At 40.5% G+C, this 16,309-nt stretch overlaps 1 protein-coding gene across 7 annotated transcripts in view; it reads left to right on the forward strand.

Moving 5' to 3' along the window:
* Positions 1 to 16,309, forward strand: part of Dock4 (dedicator of cytokinesis 4) — a 411,188-nt gene that overhangs the window by 348,420 nt on the left and 46,459 nt on the right. For 5 of the 7 annotated variants that reach the window (XM_031357369.1, XM_031357376.1, XM_031357375.1 and 2 more), the window contains exons 31-36: positions 3,402 to 3,550; positions 5,279 to 5,364; positions 9,751 to 9,777; positions 9,922 to 10,017; positions 10,709 to 10,769; positions 15,170 to 15,263. In XM_031357369.1, coding sequence (XP_031213229.1) covers positions 3,402 to 3,550; positions 5,279 to 5,364; positions 9,751 to 9,777; positions 9,922 to 10,017; positions 10,709 to 10,769; positions 15,170 to 15,263 — 513 coding nt within the window. The remainder of the gene's footprint in view (positions 1 to 3,401; positions 3,551 to 5,278; positions 5,365 to 9,750; positions 9,778 to 9,921; positions 10,018 to 10,708; positions 10,770 to 15,169; positions 15,264 to 16,309) is intronic. The other 2 variants (XM_031357373.1, XM_031357374.1) reach the window with 1 other exon arrangement.

Here is a 16,309-nt window from a genome sequence, read left to right on the forward strand (position 1 = left end):
AGGCAGGCGGATTTCTGAGTTTGAGGCCAGCCTGGTCTACAGAGTGAGTTCCAGGACAGCCAGGGATACACAGAGAAACCCTGTCTCAAAAAACTAAAAAATAAAAAAATAAAAAATTAAAGATGCTACTACCTCCTTGTCTTATCTTGTTGTGATTCTGGTCTCTAGTGGGCAGGCAACATACTGTTTGTGATGTCTTTGAGGGAACAGACATCTACACTCTAGCTGGTGCATCAGATATATACAGGTTGCATTTGACAAAGTAAAGCCCAGAACTCCCAAATTAATCTTGTATTAAGAAATGCACAATCAGTAGGATGATGGTGGAGCATGCCTTTTAATCCCAGAACATCCAGGCTCACTCTTAGCTGTATTTTGCTCTGAGTGCTAACCTTAGTCTCAGAGGAACTGTCTCCATTCAATAGGAAAATGGTTTCTGAAGACTTAAAACATATTTGTTCCTTAAAGACCCTTCTAGAAAAGTCTTTTATGGCTTATATTAGTCCCAGAGATAAAGCTAGTATTTGGACAAGAGTAAGATTATTCTTGCTTGTTCCTGAGGCCAGAATAGGAGGTTGTGGGATGACAAAGAGCTTATTCCAAACGATAGGATGCTTTAAAGTGGTTAGTGAGTCTTATCTCTTGTTTTTGCCTCACCCTCTAGCAACTTTGACTTCAAGAGGATCCAGTTTCAATACTTGCCTCCTCAGCTTTTTCTTTCTACCCTTTGATTCATGATGGGGCTTACCTTCTTATTACCCCTCTGCCAAACCCAACGGCTTGTGTTGATCCCATTCTTAGGACTGCTATTTTAAACTAGAGCCAACCTGCTTAGTGGGTCCAGATGCTAGCCACCCTAAAAACTGGCTACATGATTACTTACTAGTTAAGTTAACTGCTTAGTTAAGCAAGTTATCTAAGGCCCCACGACGTTTCTTTCCTCTCTGCATATGAAGTGGCAGTTCCCACTGCCTGGAGTTGTCATGGCAAATTAATGAAATTATGCATAGAAAGCAGTCAGAGCCCACCTGCCACAGAGCAAGTGCTTGCAAGTGATGGTGGACATTACTAGTGAGTCCCCAAGTTTGCTACTGTTGTCCCTCCCTAATTGCAAGAACCTTCTCTTCTCTATTAGTTCACATATCCACCATCTCTTTAGCTGGTACATTCTCTTGTCTTATACTTTTGTATTCAAAATCTGGTGTGTGTGTGTGTGTGTGTGTGTGTGTGTGTGTGTGTCTGTGTATGTCTGTGTGTGTCTGTGTCTGTGTGTATATCTTTGTTAATTTCCCAAAGCTGTTTCATTCACTTGATGATACCAAGCCCTATTTATCATTGACAATTCTGCAAGGTCCCTGAGCCCTAATCTGACTTTGGGGAATAGGTAGGCTGTTACGCACATGAGAATGCCTCAAAAGAGCTTCAAGCAGAAGTCATTATCGTCCTCCATCTAAACTAGGCCCTGTTCCTCCTTTAACTTCATCTCATTTAGTAGCAGAATTTACTCTCACTAATGCTTTACATCTAGAATGTTCCTCAGATCTGGCCTCCTGTGCCTAGTACCATGGCTCATGCTTTGAGACTGAAGTCTATTATAAACTATCATCAGTTTTCCCAATGTAGCAATCTTTCCCTTGTCCCCCAAAGTTATGTTTCTGCAAAACAAATTGATAATAAGGACTCCCACACACAGCTGAAGAGTCCCACTGCATTTCCATCCAATATGGTACATAACCCAGGTTGCCACTGCCAATTTCCCCCAGACCTCTACTACACTTTCAGATGTGACATCCTGCCCATGCTGTTTCCAGGGGTACCTTCTGTTCATATATTGGGGCAGCTGCTGCTTATGACACAATCAAGTGAAAGAACCTATCCAAACTGCTTTCCTGCTATACCATCCTCAATGGTTCTTGATTCTTGATGCGCATCTCTGCAATAGTCTTAGTGTTTATTGTGGTTTTCATTTACAAGTCATAGATTTTCCAAATCATACAAGGCATGCCTATGTATTGAGCCTGTGAATAAAATAGATTCATGGCTAAATAGACTATTTCTAGTGAAACAATATAAAATCTATACTAAAAGACTACCCAAATTTCTAGATTCTGAACAAAATTCATCATTTGTCACCTGCCAAAACATATTCTAGAAAGAGGTACTCATTTCAACTCTCTCTCCCTTTTTTTTGTTTATAGTCATGTAAAGAGCTGAAAACTCACAGCTCTGTTTTTCCTGGGATAATGTTTTAACTAGGAAAGGAGAGACCAAAAAGGTTTCATGGACTCTGTGGATCACAGGGTACAAAAGGAAGATACTGAACAGCGCTCTTCTCTCATAGGAGTATCATGGGAAACAGTGAAGCTTGACATAGACTAAAATGTTCAGCTACAAGAAGTAGTCTTCCTTCCATGCTACCGGGACAGGGAGAGTTTCATCATGATGGAAGTGCTCATGGTCTAAGCATATGGGAGAATAAGAATCCTGCAGTAGAATAATTCAGAAAATGTTTGCATGATTGTACCTAAAGAGGAAATTGCTGTCTCCCATGAAGCCAGCTACCCTCAACTCAACCTCTGAGCTCATCCTAGGGCTTCCAGATTGGTTCTTTGGCATCATAGGCTTTTAGCCATGATATTGAGAAAAAGAATATATCACTCAGGGCATGTAGTTTTCTTACTATCAACATAGAAACTTCTCTGTGAGATTTGACCCAGACTAATGGACTCAGGTCTGCTCCATATTTAAAGTCACCTGTGTCCCTGCTGCTGCCTGCCCTCCTTTGCTCTGAATCCTGGCCACCATACCTTTCTTAGCATTTGCTTACACACTAGTTGGGTTCAATACTGTTACGTTTGAATTCTTTCAGAAATCAGTTGAAGGCTTTGAGGGGGTTGCATTTAGACTTTTGTTTAAGCTGTATTTTTTTCTTATGTAAAAATAATTTGTAGTTTACCACCGAGAGATAACAGCTGTGATTACCTTAGGGATATCTTCTAGGTTAGCATTTTTTCCCATGTATTTTGTGAGTAGCTGTGTTGTGTACTTGTATTTCTATATACCTTGTATGCACCTGATGCCCACAAAGACCAGAAGAAGGCATCAGATCCTTTGGGACTGCTGATATAGGAGGTTATGAGCCACCATGTGGCTTCTGGGTGATATGAGCTACTGAACTATCTCTCCAGCCTCTCTTATATTAACTGCATCCAATGTTTTACAAGAATGTACAGTAATATAATATTTCTATTTCTGCCATTTTAATTGTATGCTATGGGTTCTTTTCTTATCTGGTTCAATATTTTATGATACTAGTTTTAACTAAATTTTATAATAGTAGTCTTTTTAAAAATCTTATTGAGGCTTAATATACTGAAACTTGAATATTTTCCTTAATTTAGGAGAACACAAACTTCATTTCATCCCTGCCCTGATTGGGCCCTTTCTGGAAGTGACCTTGATCCCCCAGCCAGATCTCCGGAATGTCATGATTCCTATTTTTCATGATATGATGGACTGGGAGCAAAGGAGGAGTGGCAACTTTAAACAGGTAGGCAGCATTGCTCCTCAGGACTGACAGGGAGTGTCACTTTTCCATCTGGTGTCTCCACAATTTCCCCATTTATCTCCAGGTGGAGAAATGAACAGTGGTTCCATGGATTCAGAACCAGGTGAACTTGGTGAACCTGGTGAACCTGTTCTCCCTGTTCTCCCTGTACCACATAGCCTTGGATACATCACCCTGGCTTCTTGTTGCCCTGAGCCTCCAGGGAAACCCTAGAAGCCCATTTTATTTCTTTCAAAAAAAAAAAAAAAATTCTTTGACATTCCAGATCTGTATTTAAGAATTTACAGAGGGTTGTTTGCTCCCAGCTGGATGCAACTTAGAGGAATCGGAAGGTTAATGACTCTTTAAGCCATTGATTTCTCAGTGGTCTGCACATTGTGTTTGGTGAATGACTTAGCTCTGAGCATTTGATTCACAGTGTGTTTTATTGCTCTTAGCTTTGAGCAATGAAAATTAATTTGAAGGAGAAAGCAGTGGAAAAAAATCTCACAAAGGAAATTCCAAGGGGATGAATCTATCGTTTCTTGCTGACTTAGGTTCTAATAGTGGTGCTCCAGTGTGAGGAAGACAGACATCCTTATTGCAAAATCAGATCTGTAAAGAATCAGCCACTTTTGACCGTCCAGGTCTGTTGGGGGAAGTAGGAAAAACATGTGCTCACATAGTGACTTTACAAACCTGCTTACTCACAGGATGTGGGTCTCCTTCACATTTCTCCACATGAGGCCTTCTTCAAACCTCAGAAAAGGGCTTGTCATCTGTATATGCAATTTGATTGCATGCATAGACCTTTCCTATTGCCAAGAGTGTGGGCATTTCACTTGTACCCGTATATACATTTATTTTTAAGAAAGCTAGTGACTGAGCGAAAAGCCATGAACAAACTGTGCTAGGTAGGGGAGCCCACTTTCCTTCCCTCTTATCTTTATCTTTTGATTGACATTTGCTTTAAAGAAATAACTGGGCTCAGTCCTTTGACAAAGTTGAATATTCATCTCAAGCCCAAATGGATTTAACGCTGGCTAAAGGTTGTCATTTTCTCTTGCCTCGTTTAGATAAAGGGAAATTTTTCCCTTCCTGATATTCAAGTTATAAAGAATTTACATCCTTGAAAATATAAATGTTTTGACTGCAGTTTTCAGGAAATATGTCCTTTCACTCTCCTGCTGCTTCCTCCTGACTTAGAATATTTCTGTGGGTCTACCATCTGTACATGGCTAGGATGAGTTCTCAACTTCAGCAAAGATTTAGTGCAGCCTCGAACTGTTTTAGGAAAGAAAACAGATATAAAGCACATTTAAGATTTAAATTAATGTATTTGGGCATGCTAGTTTGCTGATGTTCTCAGATATAGTGATGTAAAGAAAAAAAAAGAAAGAAAATGGGACTTGCCAGTTTTTATAGTCCCTAAAAAAAGAACCGAAACGTTTAAATTGGGCTGCTAGCATTTATGTTGGGATCCCAGATAGATAGATGCTGTCCTTGGCAGCAGAAAAAGCTAGCTAGCCAGGAGTATGAAGTCATGTTGACTGCATCTAAATTAGTCTCCTAGAATTCCAAAGGGAGGCTTGCTATTAACCATGGCTGACAATGTCACTTTGACAAAGTATACCACAGCTTTCCCCTGGCATAAAGAAATACAAACCAATTTGCCTAAAGATCTTGCATGTGAAGTGGGAGGAAGGAGAGTAACATTTGGGTGTGTTTCAGGTGGAGGCCAAACTAATTGACAAACTGGATAGCCTGATGTCAGAGGGCAAAGGTGATGAAACATACCGTGAGCTCTTCAACAGTATGTGAGTAATGTGTTTCTCTCCAGTTGATTCTATTCAGGACATCTGGTGTCAGTCCTGAACCGTTCTGCGCCACGGTAGACGAGAGCTGCAGAGACAGCTTGGGTCTCACAGGAGAGCTTTGTCTTTGTGGAGTGTGAAATAAAGGATAATTGCCTAACTCTAGCAAGTGGATCTTATTATGCTGATGATTAGCTATGTCTCCTTATTTTAATCTCCGATTAGGACAGGTTGCCTATGTTACGTAACAAAGCTCGCTCTTTTCATGCTTGGTAATTTCAAGGGAAAATAAGGCCATTGTTATAAGAAAATGATTTTAAAGAGAGTTATGAGTGGGAGAAGAAGAAAAGTGTGTGATTATAACATTTGTATACAGTGTTTTCCAAAGTATGACTGTGGCTGATTTGCTGTTAGAAAATTAACTTAGTTTGTGCCTGATGCTCAGCACCTGCTTCAACGTTGTCCTTTTTTTTTTTTTTAAGCCATTTCTAGTAAATATTCAAGGACAATAGAGAAAGAAGAATGGCGCTCTAGGAAGGGACTTGTAGATTATCTCACCTGGTCCAATATGATCATAATCTCAGGATGGATTGCTTGTATCAGGAATCAACCAACTGTAGAAACAGCCAGAGTTTAGGCATGATAATGTCTCAGCACTTTGGGACTTCCCACCTGGCATGTATTTTCTTTATGATCTTACAGATCTTAGTCATTTTTGAACCTAGTATTTCTATAACGTATTTTTCTTTTAACCGAGAAGATTAGCACACTAAGCTTGGGAAAATGTTCTAATTTCTTTCAAGAGTGCAAAACTAATAACATTTCTCTCCTAGAAAATACACCTGTGTTTGTCTTAATGCTCAGCCATCATCTAAGGGGTACTGATAACCAAGTGCAAGATTCAAGTTCACTTTAGGTTCATTAGTTAGCAACTGTGGAAATATGGATATATAGATGTTAAAAACGCTATCTTCAAACTGAAGGCTCTGACTGATGGGTAGTCTTCAACTTGCCTGATGCAAAATCATTCTTGACAATTTCAGGAAAACTATATAGAAAGGAAAAGCTTTCAGGAAAACTATATAGGAAGGAAAAAGAACGGCTTCAGAGATTTCATTTGGTAGTGGTGATAAATTACATTGCAAACCCTGAGTACCATTTCCTTTTGATGCTGTAATTCAGCCAAAACTTTTGCTAATTACAAGCCCTTGTTCATTCTTGTGTACAAAGTGCCCGTCTTTTACGACAGCTGGAGTTTAGCAAGAATTCAGATTAAAACCTCATCCAACATAATAAATTGCCTTTGAAAAATGCTTTCGTTTTAGTTCCTAGTCCTTGGTTAGAACAAAGAGCTAAAATACAAAAGCATTTGATGGAATAAACCCCTTGAGATTTGTGATTAATTATTTATAATGAATTCATGATATTAATATAATACCTCTTATCTACTTTAGTAAGGGGCCGATAATTTGCAATTTGGATTGCTTTTATATAAACATGACTGTGAAATATAAGATGTACCTTGACACTGGAATCAAAGTAATAATTAAGCTCTATAATTATTTTATATTTTAAGGGACCTGATTCATTCAATGGAAATTTTTATTCTTTTGTTGATTTTTAACATCCTTCTAGGATATATAAATAAATCATAATAATAAAAATTTTAAAAGGCTATAAATATTTTTCTTTAAAGCTTTTAGAGTCAGCATATCAGTAATAAAGCAAATTTAAAGTGACAATTAAGTTGCATTACTACCTGGTCTCAGAAAAGAAAGTGAAATTTTAAGTGGATTTCAAGGAAACAATAAAGTCTTTTTATTTGGGGGGCTAACAATCACAGTAAATTAGTGTAATAATGTGAGTTGCTGCACATGTTATGAATTAGGAAGGCATGCTGTTAGGGTATAGATTCTCATTTACTCTGAAATTCACGCCTAAAACTTCATAAAATGAGTTGAGGAGATGGAAGCCTGGAGGACACTCATTGCTTCTGAGTGTTGTGCTTGGCAAATCAGCCCTTAGACTTTTAGTTTCTGTGGAGTGTGCTTGCCAAGAATCCCTCTCACTTTTACTAACTCCCAACAATGTCTTCAGTTGTGCACATTATCTCTGCTTTTTAAATCAGTGGATTCCCTATTTTTGAAAACACTGAAACTGTGGCTGACAGACCACACTGTGAGATACCCAAAATCGGGCATCGGAGTTACCCGCTGCCTTACTGGCTCCTCCTAACTTATGATCTGGCCTTCTTGCCAACTTTCCAGGCAGGCTTGGGTTGGGCAAGGATGCCACAGAGGTCCCTCCACTGGGGAGATGCAGCAGAGCCGCCCACTACCCTGAGGCACCCAGTTAGCTTTGCAAAGGAAAGTGACACCCATCTCAGTTCTCCCTATACTCTGCCCAATTCTCCACAACTCCAAATTATTCCCAAGTCCTTAACCAAGGGTTGCATGTTTCACCACTGCTTGGATTCAGGAGACTTGATCTCTAACATATGCCTCAAGTATCCAAATCTGCCATTTGGGTGGTCCAAGGACAACATATATGTGAGAACAGTGTTCTCAGCATTAGCCTGGTATGATACAGAAAGACAGATTGAAAATTAAACCACCACTGTCCAGCCCCATTTCCTTCATGGCAAGCGAGACTGTAGTCTGTCCTGCTGACCATTTGATGGAAGAATACCATTGGAAAATCCAGAAAAAAACCTTGTGAGAATCTGTCTGTTACTTTATGAGATGAGGTCTCTGAATACCCCACACCAGCAGTAGAGCATGGGTTACAGATCAGGAGAAAACATCTAATCTCACCAAGATATCTAGAAAGACTGCTTCCCTCTGCCGACAGGCATCTCAGGTTGTATCAGGTGAAGTGTCACGTGGGAGGATCCCCAAACGAAGGAATAACCCTGACCAAGGATGCAGGTGCACAGGGTACTAGACCTGGTCCTAACATTTGGTCTTGAGTCACTGAAGAGAGCAGGGTGAACACAGCTATGCCTCTTTTGAGAGGATGATGTAGCTCTGGTTTTTGACTACATAGGAAGCTGTGAATTAATGAAAGTCATAAATAAAGCCTCTGTCTATTTTTAAAATTATTACTTAACTTGAGTTACTTTGGATTTAGCCTCTGAGTATGTGGGGTGTGGGCTGTCACGTGGAGAAATTTCTGTAGCATCATGCATGATTGGCAGGATGTGAGAACTTGGTTCAGTACCAGTTTGTAACTTATACTCTAAACTGGTGCTGTTCAGGGGTTTCTAAGTGAAAACACATTTAAACAAACTAAGAGGCATGCCCTAGATGATCGGCCAGGGCAAGCCCCACACCTCCCCTAAGTCATCTCTCTCTGACCAACCCATTTTTAATCTAGATAAGCACTTAAAATCAGTCAGGCAAACAAATGATGTGACAGATAACAGCCATGGAGAACAGACAGAATACTGGGTACTGAGGTGGAAATGGAAAGAAAATTGGAAAAAAAAATATAGCCACAGACGAAACAAATCTTTACCAAGGCAGTTTTCCTTTTACAGTTTTTTTTTTCAACTAAGTATAGATTTGACATGTTTACATTGTATTTATGAGAAACACACATATGCTATTTTCTGCCCCCCCTTTTTAAATCAAGAAGCAAAAGAAAAAAGTATTTTGAACAGATATGATAATCACTGAAATAGGAGGGCTAGGGAAGTGAGCTGATACCACCTATGTTCCTCTATCTCTGAGGGAAGTTCAGACGGGAAACCCTTCCCAAGTACAGCGTTAATTTGCAGAGGGAATGAAAGCAAATCGGTTCTCATCATGATGACTGTTAATGTTTTCTGTTGACAATAGTGCCTCTGCTCCAAGGTGTTTAGGATTAGGAGAAATGTAGGAGGAGAGACGTGGCCCGGGTGCTCGTCATCAAATCTGCTGTAACAACCACTTAGAAAATCGTCTGTGATTAATGACAGAGTGAATGAAAGCGTTGAGTGAGCGCACAGATAGTACAATATGTATTGAGTGGGCAAATGTTAAGTGAAGGGAGAGAGAGCGAACGTCATCCCGTCTGTACAAGGATTTTCCTGTAGCAGTGGCATTGCAGCAAAACTGCTTGGGTGAAGATGCGTTCCACTGAGAGGTAGGAAAACATGTTTATGGGACTAAAGCAAGCTCTTGACTTGGAAGTAAACTTGGAGGGACTCCTGTGTTTCGTGTCCTCAGTGTTATTTAATGTGGCAAGGCACCAGTCTCCCTCAGCCCCAGCAGGAGAACCAGGGGGAAAATGTCTTTGAGCTGTGAGGTGCCTGTGTGTGTTTGAAAGCATGATTATGTGCATGAGTTCCTATTTTATGACTTGGATAATCTGAAAATCGATTTGCTTTGTCAATGCTTCCTGGATTAGAATTCCACTATTTGGTCCCTACCCTAGGTAAGACATTGTTTGCAAATTGTCCTACTTGTGAGATGTTGCAGTGGTTGCTAAGGCATTTAAGGTACTGATGAAAGTAAAATGGTTGTCATGGTGACTGATAAAAATAAATGTTGAAAATGCCCTGGGTTCTTTCTTTTCCAGTCTACTAAAGAAAATTGAGCGGGAAACATGGAGAGAAAGTGGCGTTTCATTAATTGCCACTGTCACTCGGCTGATGGAGAGGTTGTTAGACTACAGGTAAGCTGCATCCCAAGATTCCAGATAGGCTCCATTCTAGTTAAAAGCCCAAATAGCTGAACTGTAATTAGCATTCCACTTGAGTTAATCATTCAAAGAATTGCTAATCAGCACCTGGACTTCAAACCGGCTTGTTCAGAGTTTTGCGTCCGGGTTTGGCGTTTGTTTCCTTGTTTGTTTAGTTCTGTTTTTGATAATTCTTTCAAAGTCTTGAGTTGAAAGAGTTCTCAGAGTCCTTGACAGTCCTCAAAAACAGAAAGAAGAAAAAGAAAAGAAAAAAATCTTTGGGTATTTAGACCCATCCAAAAATTGCCGATGGTCCAAGCACTGTAGAATGAAGATCTAGAGGGTTGTACCAGGGTGCCACACCTTTAAAGGAATACAATGTGTTTTTATTTTCATTTACTTTGCCTTTAGAGCAGGTTGTCCCAATTCTATGCATGGTGGCTTTCTTTTATTTTACGAACAAGACTCTTCTCCATTCATACTGCTTGCCATGCAAGCTCCTACTGCAGCTGGGAGCCAATTTCGGCTTCTAGTCCCATTAGACATCTTCTTCGGCCCAGTCCCCTTTCCCTGAACCCACACAATCATCTCTGGTCTCTGCTGACACCTCATCCACCCCCCAAAGAACAACTATGTTTTCCCCACAAGCGGAAGTTCCCTGTGTGACTCTATTTTCTGTTTACAGGGACTGCATGAAAATAGGAGAAGTGGATGGCAAGAAGATTGGCTGCACAGTTAGCCTTCTGGTTAGTGCCTGACTCCGTTTCCCCCTTCCGTCTAACCTCTGCTGCTCTTCACTGAAGTACTAAGTTTTGTTTGTTTTTAATCTTCCATGTGCCCTTTTCCAGGATGTTTCTTACAAAAATGTAAAAGTGTTTTTAAAAGAAAGATAGTGACCCTTAGGTTGAATGAAGCCCAGAAAATATTCAGCTCAGAACATTGCAGAATGCTCCTGCTGTGCTGGGTGGGTAGCAGTAAGCAGACCTCAGGAACATCACAGAGGGACTGAACACTGCTGCCTCCCCCTGTTGAATTTCTTACTCGGTCTAGATGCTTTTCTCAGAATAGCACAGTTTCGGAAATGAGGTCCTTTCATTTCTCTGTCGACTATTCCTGTCTGCCCGTCTTCTTCCTCTTCCGCACCATTATCGTATGTTTTCATAACAATTACTGAACTCTTATTTTCCAGCTTGTGAAAATGTTCTGCTTAATCTGCTTGAGTTTCGCTCACTGTCCTCTGCATAATGAATTCATAATAGCACTATTGCAGAGAGTTGCACTGCAGTGCATAGATGACATAGCTATATGGACAGCAGTCTAAACCATAAGTACTCTGGACCAGCCAACATTTATTAAAAAAAAAAAAAAAAGTACCACCCCCTTTTTATTAAATAGAATGGAATTTCATCATGAAAGAATAATCCTACATTGGACATTTATATTTTTATATTTTGCTATCTGGTGAATTAATGCTTCTGCTAACGTTCATTTCCTTTGGAACTGAGGAATGGCCTCTTCCAGTTCTGAACCTGTGAATGCCCCAGTTTTCCTTGTGTTTCTAAGAGCACATGAAACCTCCTGGCCTGTTGTAAACACGTGCGCTGTGCTGGCATTCTTGCCCTGTACCCTGGAACCTTTGCAGCTGTGCTTTGCCTGCACTTTGAACTTCTGTTCTCCCTGCATTCAGCCCATGGGGTTTACTGCTGCTGCTGCTGCTGCTGCTGCTGCTGGCTGCTGCTGCTGCTGCTGCTGCTGCTGCTTTCCTTTGGCTCACTCCCCTCAATCCCTTTTCAAATCTCCGAACTCTGACTCCACTACTTTTCTGTTGCCCTATTTTTTTTTTTTTTTTTTTTTTTTTTTTTTTTTTTTTTTTTTTTTTTTTTGCTGTACTGCTTTTCACGTGTGAGCTCATGACCCTATCTTTCCTTACCACACCCACTTCTTCCTTCTCGTTTTTTTAATGAGTTGTTACATCTCTACCTCCATTATCAGCTCCTAAAAATAGGGAGCCCTAAGCGTGCTCGGTGAGGGGGCATCTTTTTCACACCGATGTACTTACATAATTTTCTTCCTTAGAACCAAGAGTGAGCTGGCTATCAGGCCACCTGCCGCGCTAGCCATCACCTCTCCTCTAACAGTCCTTTCTTGGCTTGACACAGTCCTTCCCTCTGTCCATCCTTTCATCTTTTCAATGATTTTGTCTCTCTTCCATCACAATCAGAAACCTCAGCCCTTTTGCACGTCCTCGCTTATATGCTGTGTGCTCTGTGAGCTTCAGTTTGAATCCTTGGCCCAGGCACAAAGGCTCATCAATAACTTCAAAGCAAAACATTTACCTTTTTCATAAGGAACCCTGTCATCCTCACCTTCTTTCCCAAGTACCTTCTGCTTGGAGATGAACACATTAATGCAGCCCCTCTGCTCATCTCCTCAACTGGTCCAACAGAAGAGACCCTTTTCTTTCGTAAAAGAATGACTGCTTTTTTCCTATGTTCCTTCTTGTCTTCTAAATAAGAAAGAAACCTCATAAATTAGTGGCCCTGTTGTAATTACTTGAGCCTGACACCGATAGCTTTGGAGTGTGACAAAGAGCAGAGAAGGTGAGCATTTTGAAAGCTGTTCCAATTGCAAACCAGCACTAGAATCCTTATTAAAAACCCAACCTTATCACTTTGAAGCTAATCTCTTTAGCTCGTACTCCAAATGGAAAGCTTTGGATGTTTGCTAGTGGCAATATGGCTCCCGTCACTACCTCCCTGTGAGGTCAGCAGCAAATCCTGTCAGGGGGCCTCTGACTGCTGGTGTGCAGTCTGAGCTTAACTTGCAGTTGGTGACAGCGCACACAATTTGACATGACTAACAGGAGGAATTATAATTATTATTTTGTTCTCTGTGTTACAGTTTTTAGCAGACATATGTGAGAGATTGTCATCTGCCAGCTGGGGAGATGTTGGGTTTTGTTTTTTTTTTCTTAAGGAGGAATATTCATTTACAGAGTGATCACTTATTTTTGTTCTGAAAGAACTCAGCTTCTTAACAGAAAGCTATTAGAACAAATCATCCTTTAATAATGTAAAGCCTGCTGTGGGGCTGTTAGATTGTGTTTATGGTACAATTCTTGCTAATTAAAATGATTTTGATGATAATGAGGGAGGTTTGAGTAGCATTGTTTACTTGGCTTTTTAAAGACTGCCAGGATCTACAGGAAATGAAAGGCAAGGAGAGAGCCAATGTTATGGATTGGAAATAATAATGCACTCGAGTTAGCGTCAGTGCCCACATAGTATAAAGAGTCCTTGGGTTCAAGAATGCATGCCAGTCAGATAATAGGCAGACGGCGCCTTTGAGAGTTGATCATTAGGTTCCTGACTGGCTCATCAGCTATAGAAACCTATAGGATTCCTGGCATTTTGTGTTTCAGAAACCCATCACTCTTTCAAGTACACAGCTTCCTCCCTCCCCCCAGCACCAGCCAGTGTCCTTCATGTCCTAAGTAGCATCCGATCAAACAGCAGTAAGCCATCAGCTCATGTGTCTGAAGCAGGGATTTCATATTGTGCCTGCAGCTTTGATATCCAGGTAGTAAACACTGGATCTTTATAAAACCTGGTAAAATATTTTAGAGAATTTGTTAGATTCCGGCGTGGGTCCCCCACTCTAGAAGAAACAGGAGGGAGATCGCTGTACATTACATGAGGTTTATTATTGCCAGTATACTGGGTTCGTCCTGCATTCAGAGCAAAGGGGGCAACCAGGAACAAAAGCACACACACTTTTTATACCTTTCAGTACATAGGTTTACAGCATGAGTTGGTTATCTCTCATTGGTGGAGCCTATTGCCTTTTGTTCTCATTGACCTTTATGCCCCAGGTGAGGGGGAGATACCGATTGCACGAAGGAGGGGTGAGGGGGATCCACCCTCTCAGGGACGTTTCCTGGCATTACTCCCCACAATTAGGGCATCTCCTGGGGACTGATGTTTGCTTGGTAAACCCTTCTGAAGCTCTGTCTTTAGACTTAATGGACATTCCTTGCTCTTTGGTATTTTTATGAGGTGTCCCTATTTGCTCAATTTTTACAAGTTTTAGTAAGATTCAGATTTGTAAAGAAAAAAGTGTTATTTAATTTAATATTTTCTATAAGCACATTCCATAATAATAAGCAGACATAAAATTCTCTATTTTGTGTTTTAAACATAAACAAGAAGCATTAAAACTTAATACAACAGCCAGGCATGCTTTACTCCCAGCATGGAGGGAGCAGAGGCAGGGGGATCTCTGGGAGTTTGAGTAATAAATTCTAGGCCAGCCTTAGTATATAGGACTATATACTAAGACCATGTCTTCAAAAACAAAAACAAACAAAACAAAACAAAAACCCACAGGAGAGAAAAGTTCTTTTTGGTTGGTTGGTTGGTTGGTTGGTTGGTTGGTTGGTTGTTTTTTGAGACAGGGTCTCTCTATTTAGCCCTGGCTGACCAGGCTGGCTTTAGACTCAGAGATCTGCCTGCATTTACCTTCTGCTGGGACTAAAGCCATGTGCAACCACACATAGCATGAAAAACTGCATAATCCTTCCTTTATGTCCTAGAGAGTTATTTCTTTAGAAAAAAGGTTTACATGAAATTAAAGAAAATGTCCTTGCTGCCAATCAGCATATTGAATATGCAGGTGACTTGTTACATTTTCTTAATATTTTAGTTAAATAGGCTGACTGCCCAGTTGACAGCTAACCTAAGCATAATGGAAACTAACAAAAGAACAACTGGGCACAGTGGTAATTCCGGCTCTCGGAATTTGAGGCAGAAGGATCAGGCTGTGAGTTCAAGAACAGTATGGGCTACATACAAAACCCTGTCTTAGAAGAAAAAGAAAATAAATAAGAGAATGAAAGAAGAAATTTGAATCATTGATTATAATGCAAGAATTTCCAGCTTATCCACTAGTTGCCAGATGTTTAAGACAGTGTCAGGTTGAAAATCTGTTGCTGTCATTTAGTCTCCTTCTTGTATTATTAACACAATACTCAGGAGGGAAAATGCATGTGTTCTTTTGACTTGAAGGCATGGAGCTTTAACAAAGTGAAAGGGCACGTGTGTGTGCCTGCATGCTGAGGGAACACCCAGGTCTGTGCTCTTTTTCACAGAACTTCTATAAGACTGAGCTGAACAAGGAGGAGATGTACATCCGCTACATTCACAAACTCTACGATCTGCATCTCAAGGCGCAGAACTTCACAGGTAAGAATGCTTGGGACTCGGGTAAGGGAAGTGAGATGGCTACTGATTCATTGGCTCTGGTAACTCCCCTTCCTTTCACAGTTAGGGATGGAGACTCGGATACTTCTCTCCTAAAACCGAAAAGCATTTTAATTATGTGTGTGCTTCTTTTTGCTATGTTTTTTCTACTCTATCTATGCATGATTTTTTCTGAGATGGCTCCATGGCCTTATGAAGTACATACCTAACTCGTGACAATACACTTGCACTCAGGGTTTGCTATCTTAATTTAAACATGGGATCTTTATAGACTCCCTACTCTGTTCTGTACTTGTGGGATATGGACTGAATCTATCTTCACTGGAATGGTCATACCGATTTTAAAGAATTTGAAGAAACAGTCCTATGTTTACTAAGATACTGGCCACTTTGATGACTCCCCATTGATGAAGTTCTTTGGTTCCTTACATTTTTATTTGTCCTGAAGAATTTGACTGCCTGGATTGGATAGTGACGCTCTCTTACATTTTTCTCTGTGTAAAGATATCTTTATTGCCCTTTGTACTAGTCAGCTTTCTGTTATTAAAGCAGAGTATATATGATAATCAACTTATGAAGAAGAGAGGTTTGTTTTGGTTCGGGGATTGGAAGGTTTTGGTCCATTGTTAGTTGACTCTGTTGCTTCAGGACTTGTAGCCAAGTAGCTTATAATGGCAGGGAAGTGCCTGGCAAAGCATAACTGCTCATGGTATGACTGTGACACAAGAGGAAGAAGAAAGGAGGAGACTCACAATCATTTCATGCATAACACTGATGACCTAAACCTTCCCACCAAGTCCTACTCTCACAGTTTTCAGCCATCTCTCCATATCACTGATGTAAGGATCAAGATACTTCTAAGATTCTTCTAGGTGTATGTATATGTGTGAGTGAATGGCATATGTGGGCAGGGACCCTCCAAAGAAAGAAGGGTGTGTTAGATCCCCTGAAGCTGGAATTACAAGGAGTTGTGATCCATCTGACTTGAGTGCTGGGAACGGGAGTCAGATCTACTGGAAGAACAAGTA

Source organism: Mastomys coucha, unplaced genomic scaffold (assembly GCF_008632895.1).
Source record: "Mastomys coucha isolate ucsf_1 unplaced genomic scaffold, UCSF_Mcou_1 pScaffold6, whole genome shotgun sequence".
NCBI classification, from domain to species: domain Eukaryota; kingdom Metazoa; phylum Chordata; class Mammalia; order Rodentia; family Muridae; genus Mastomys; species Mastomys coucha.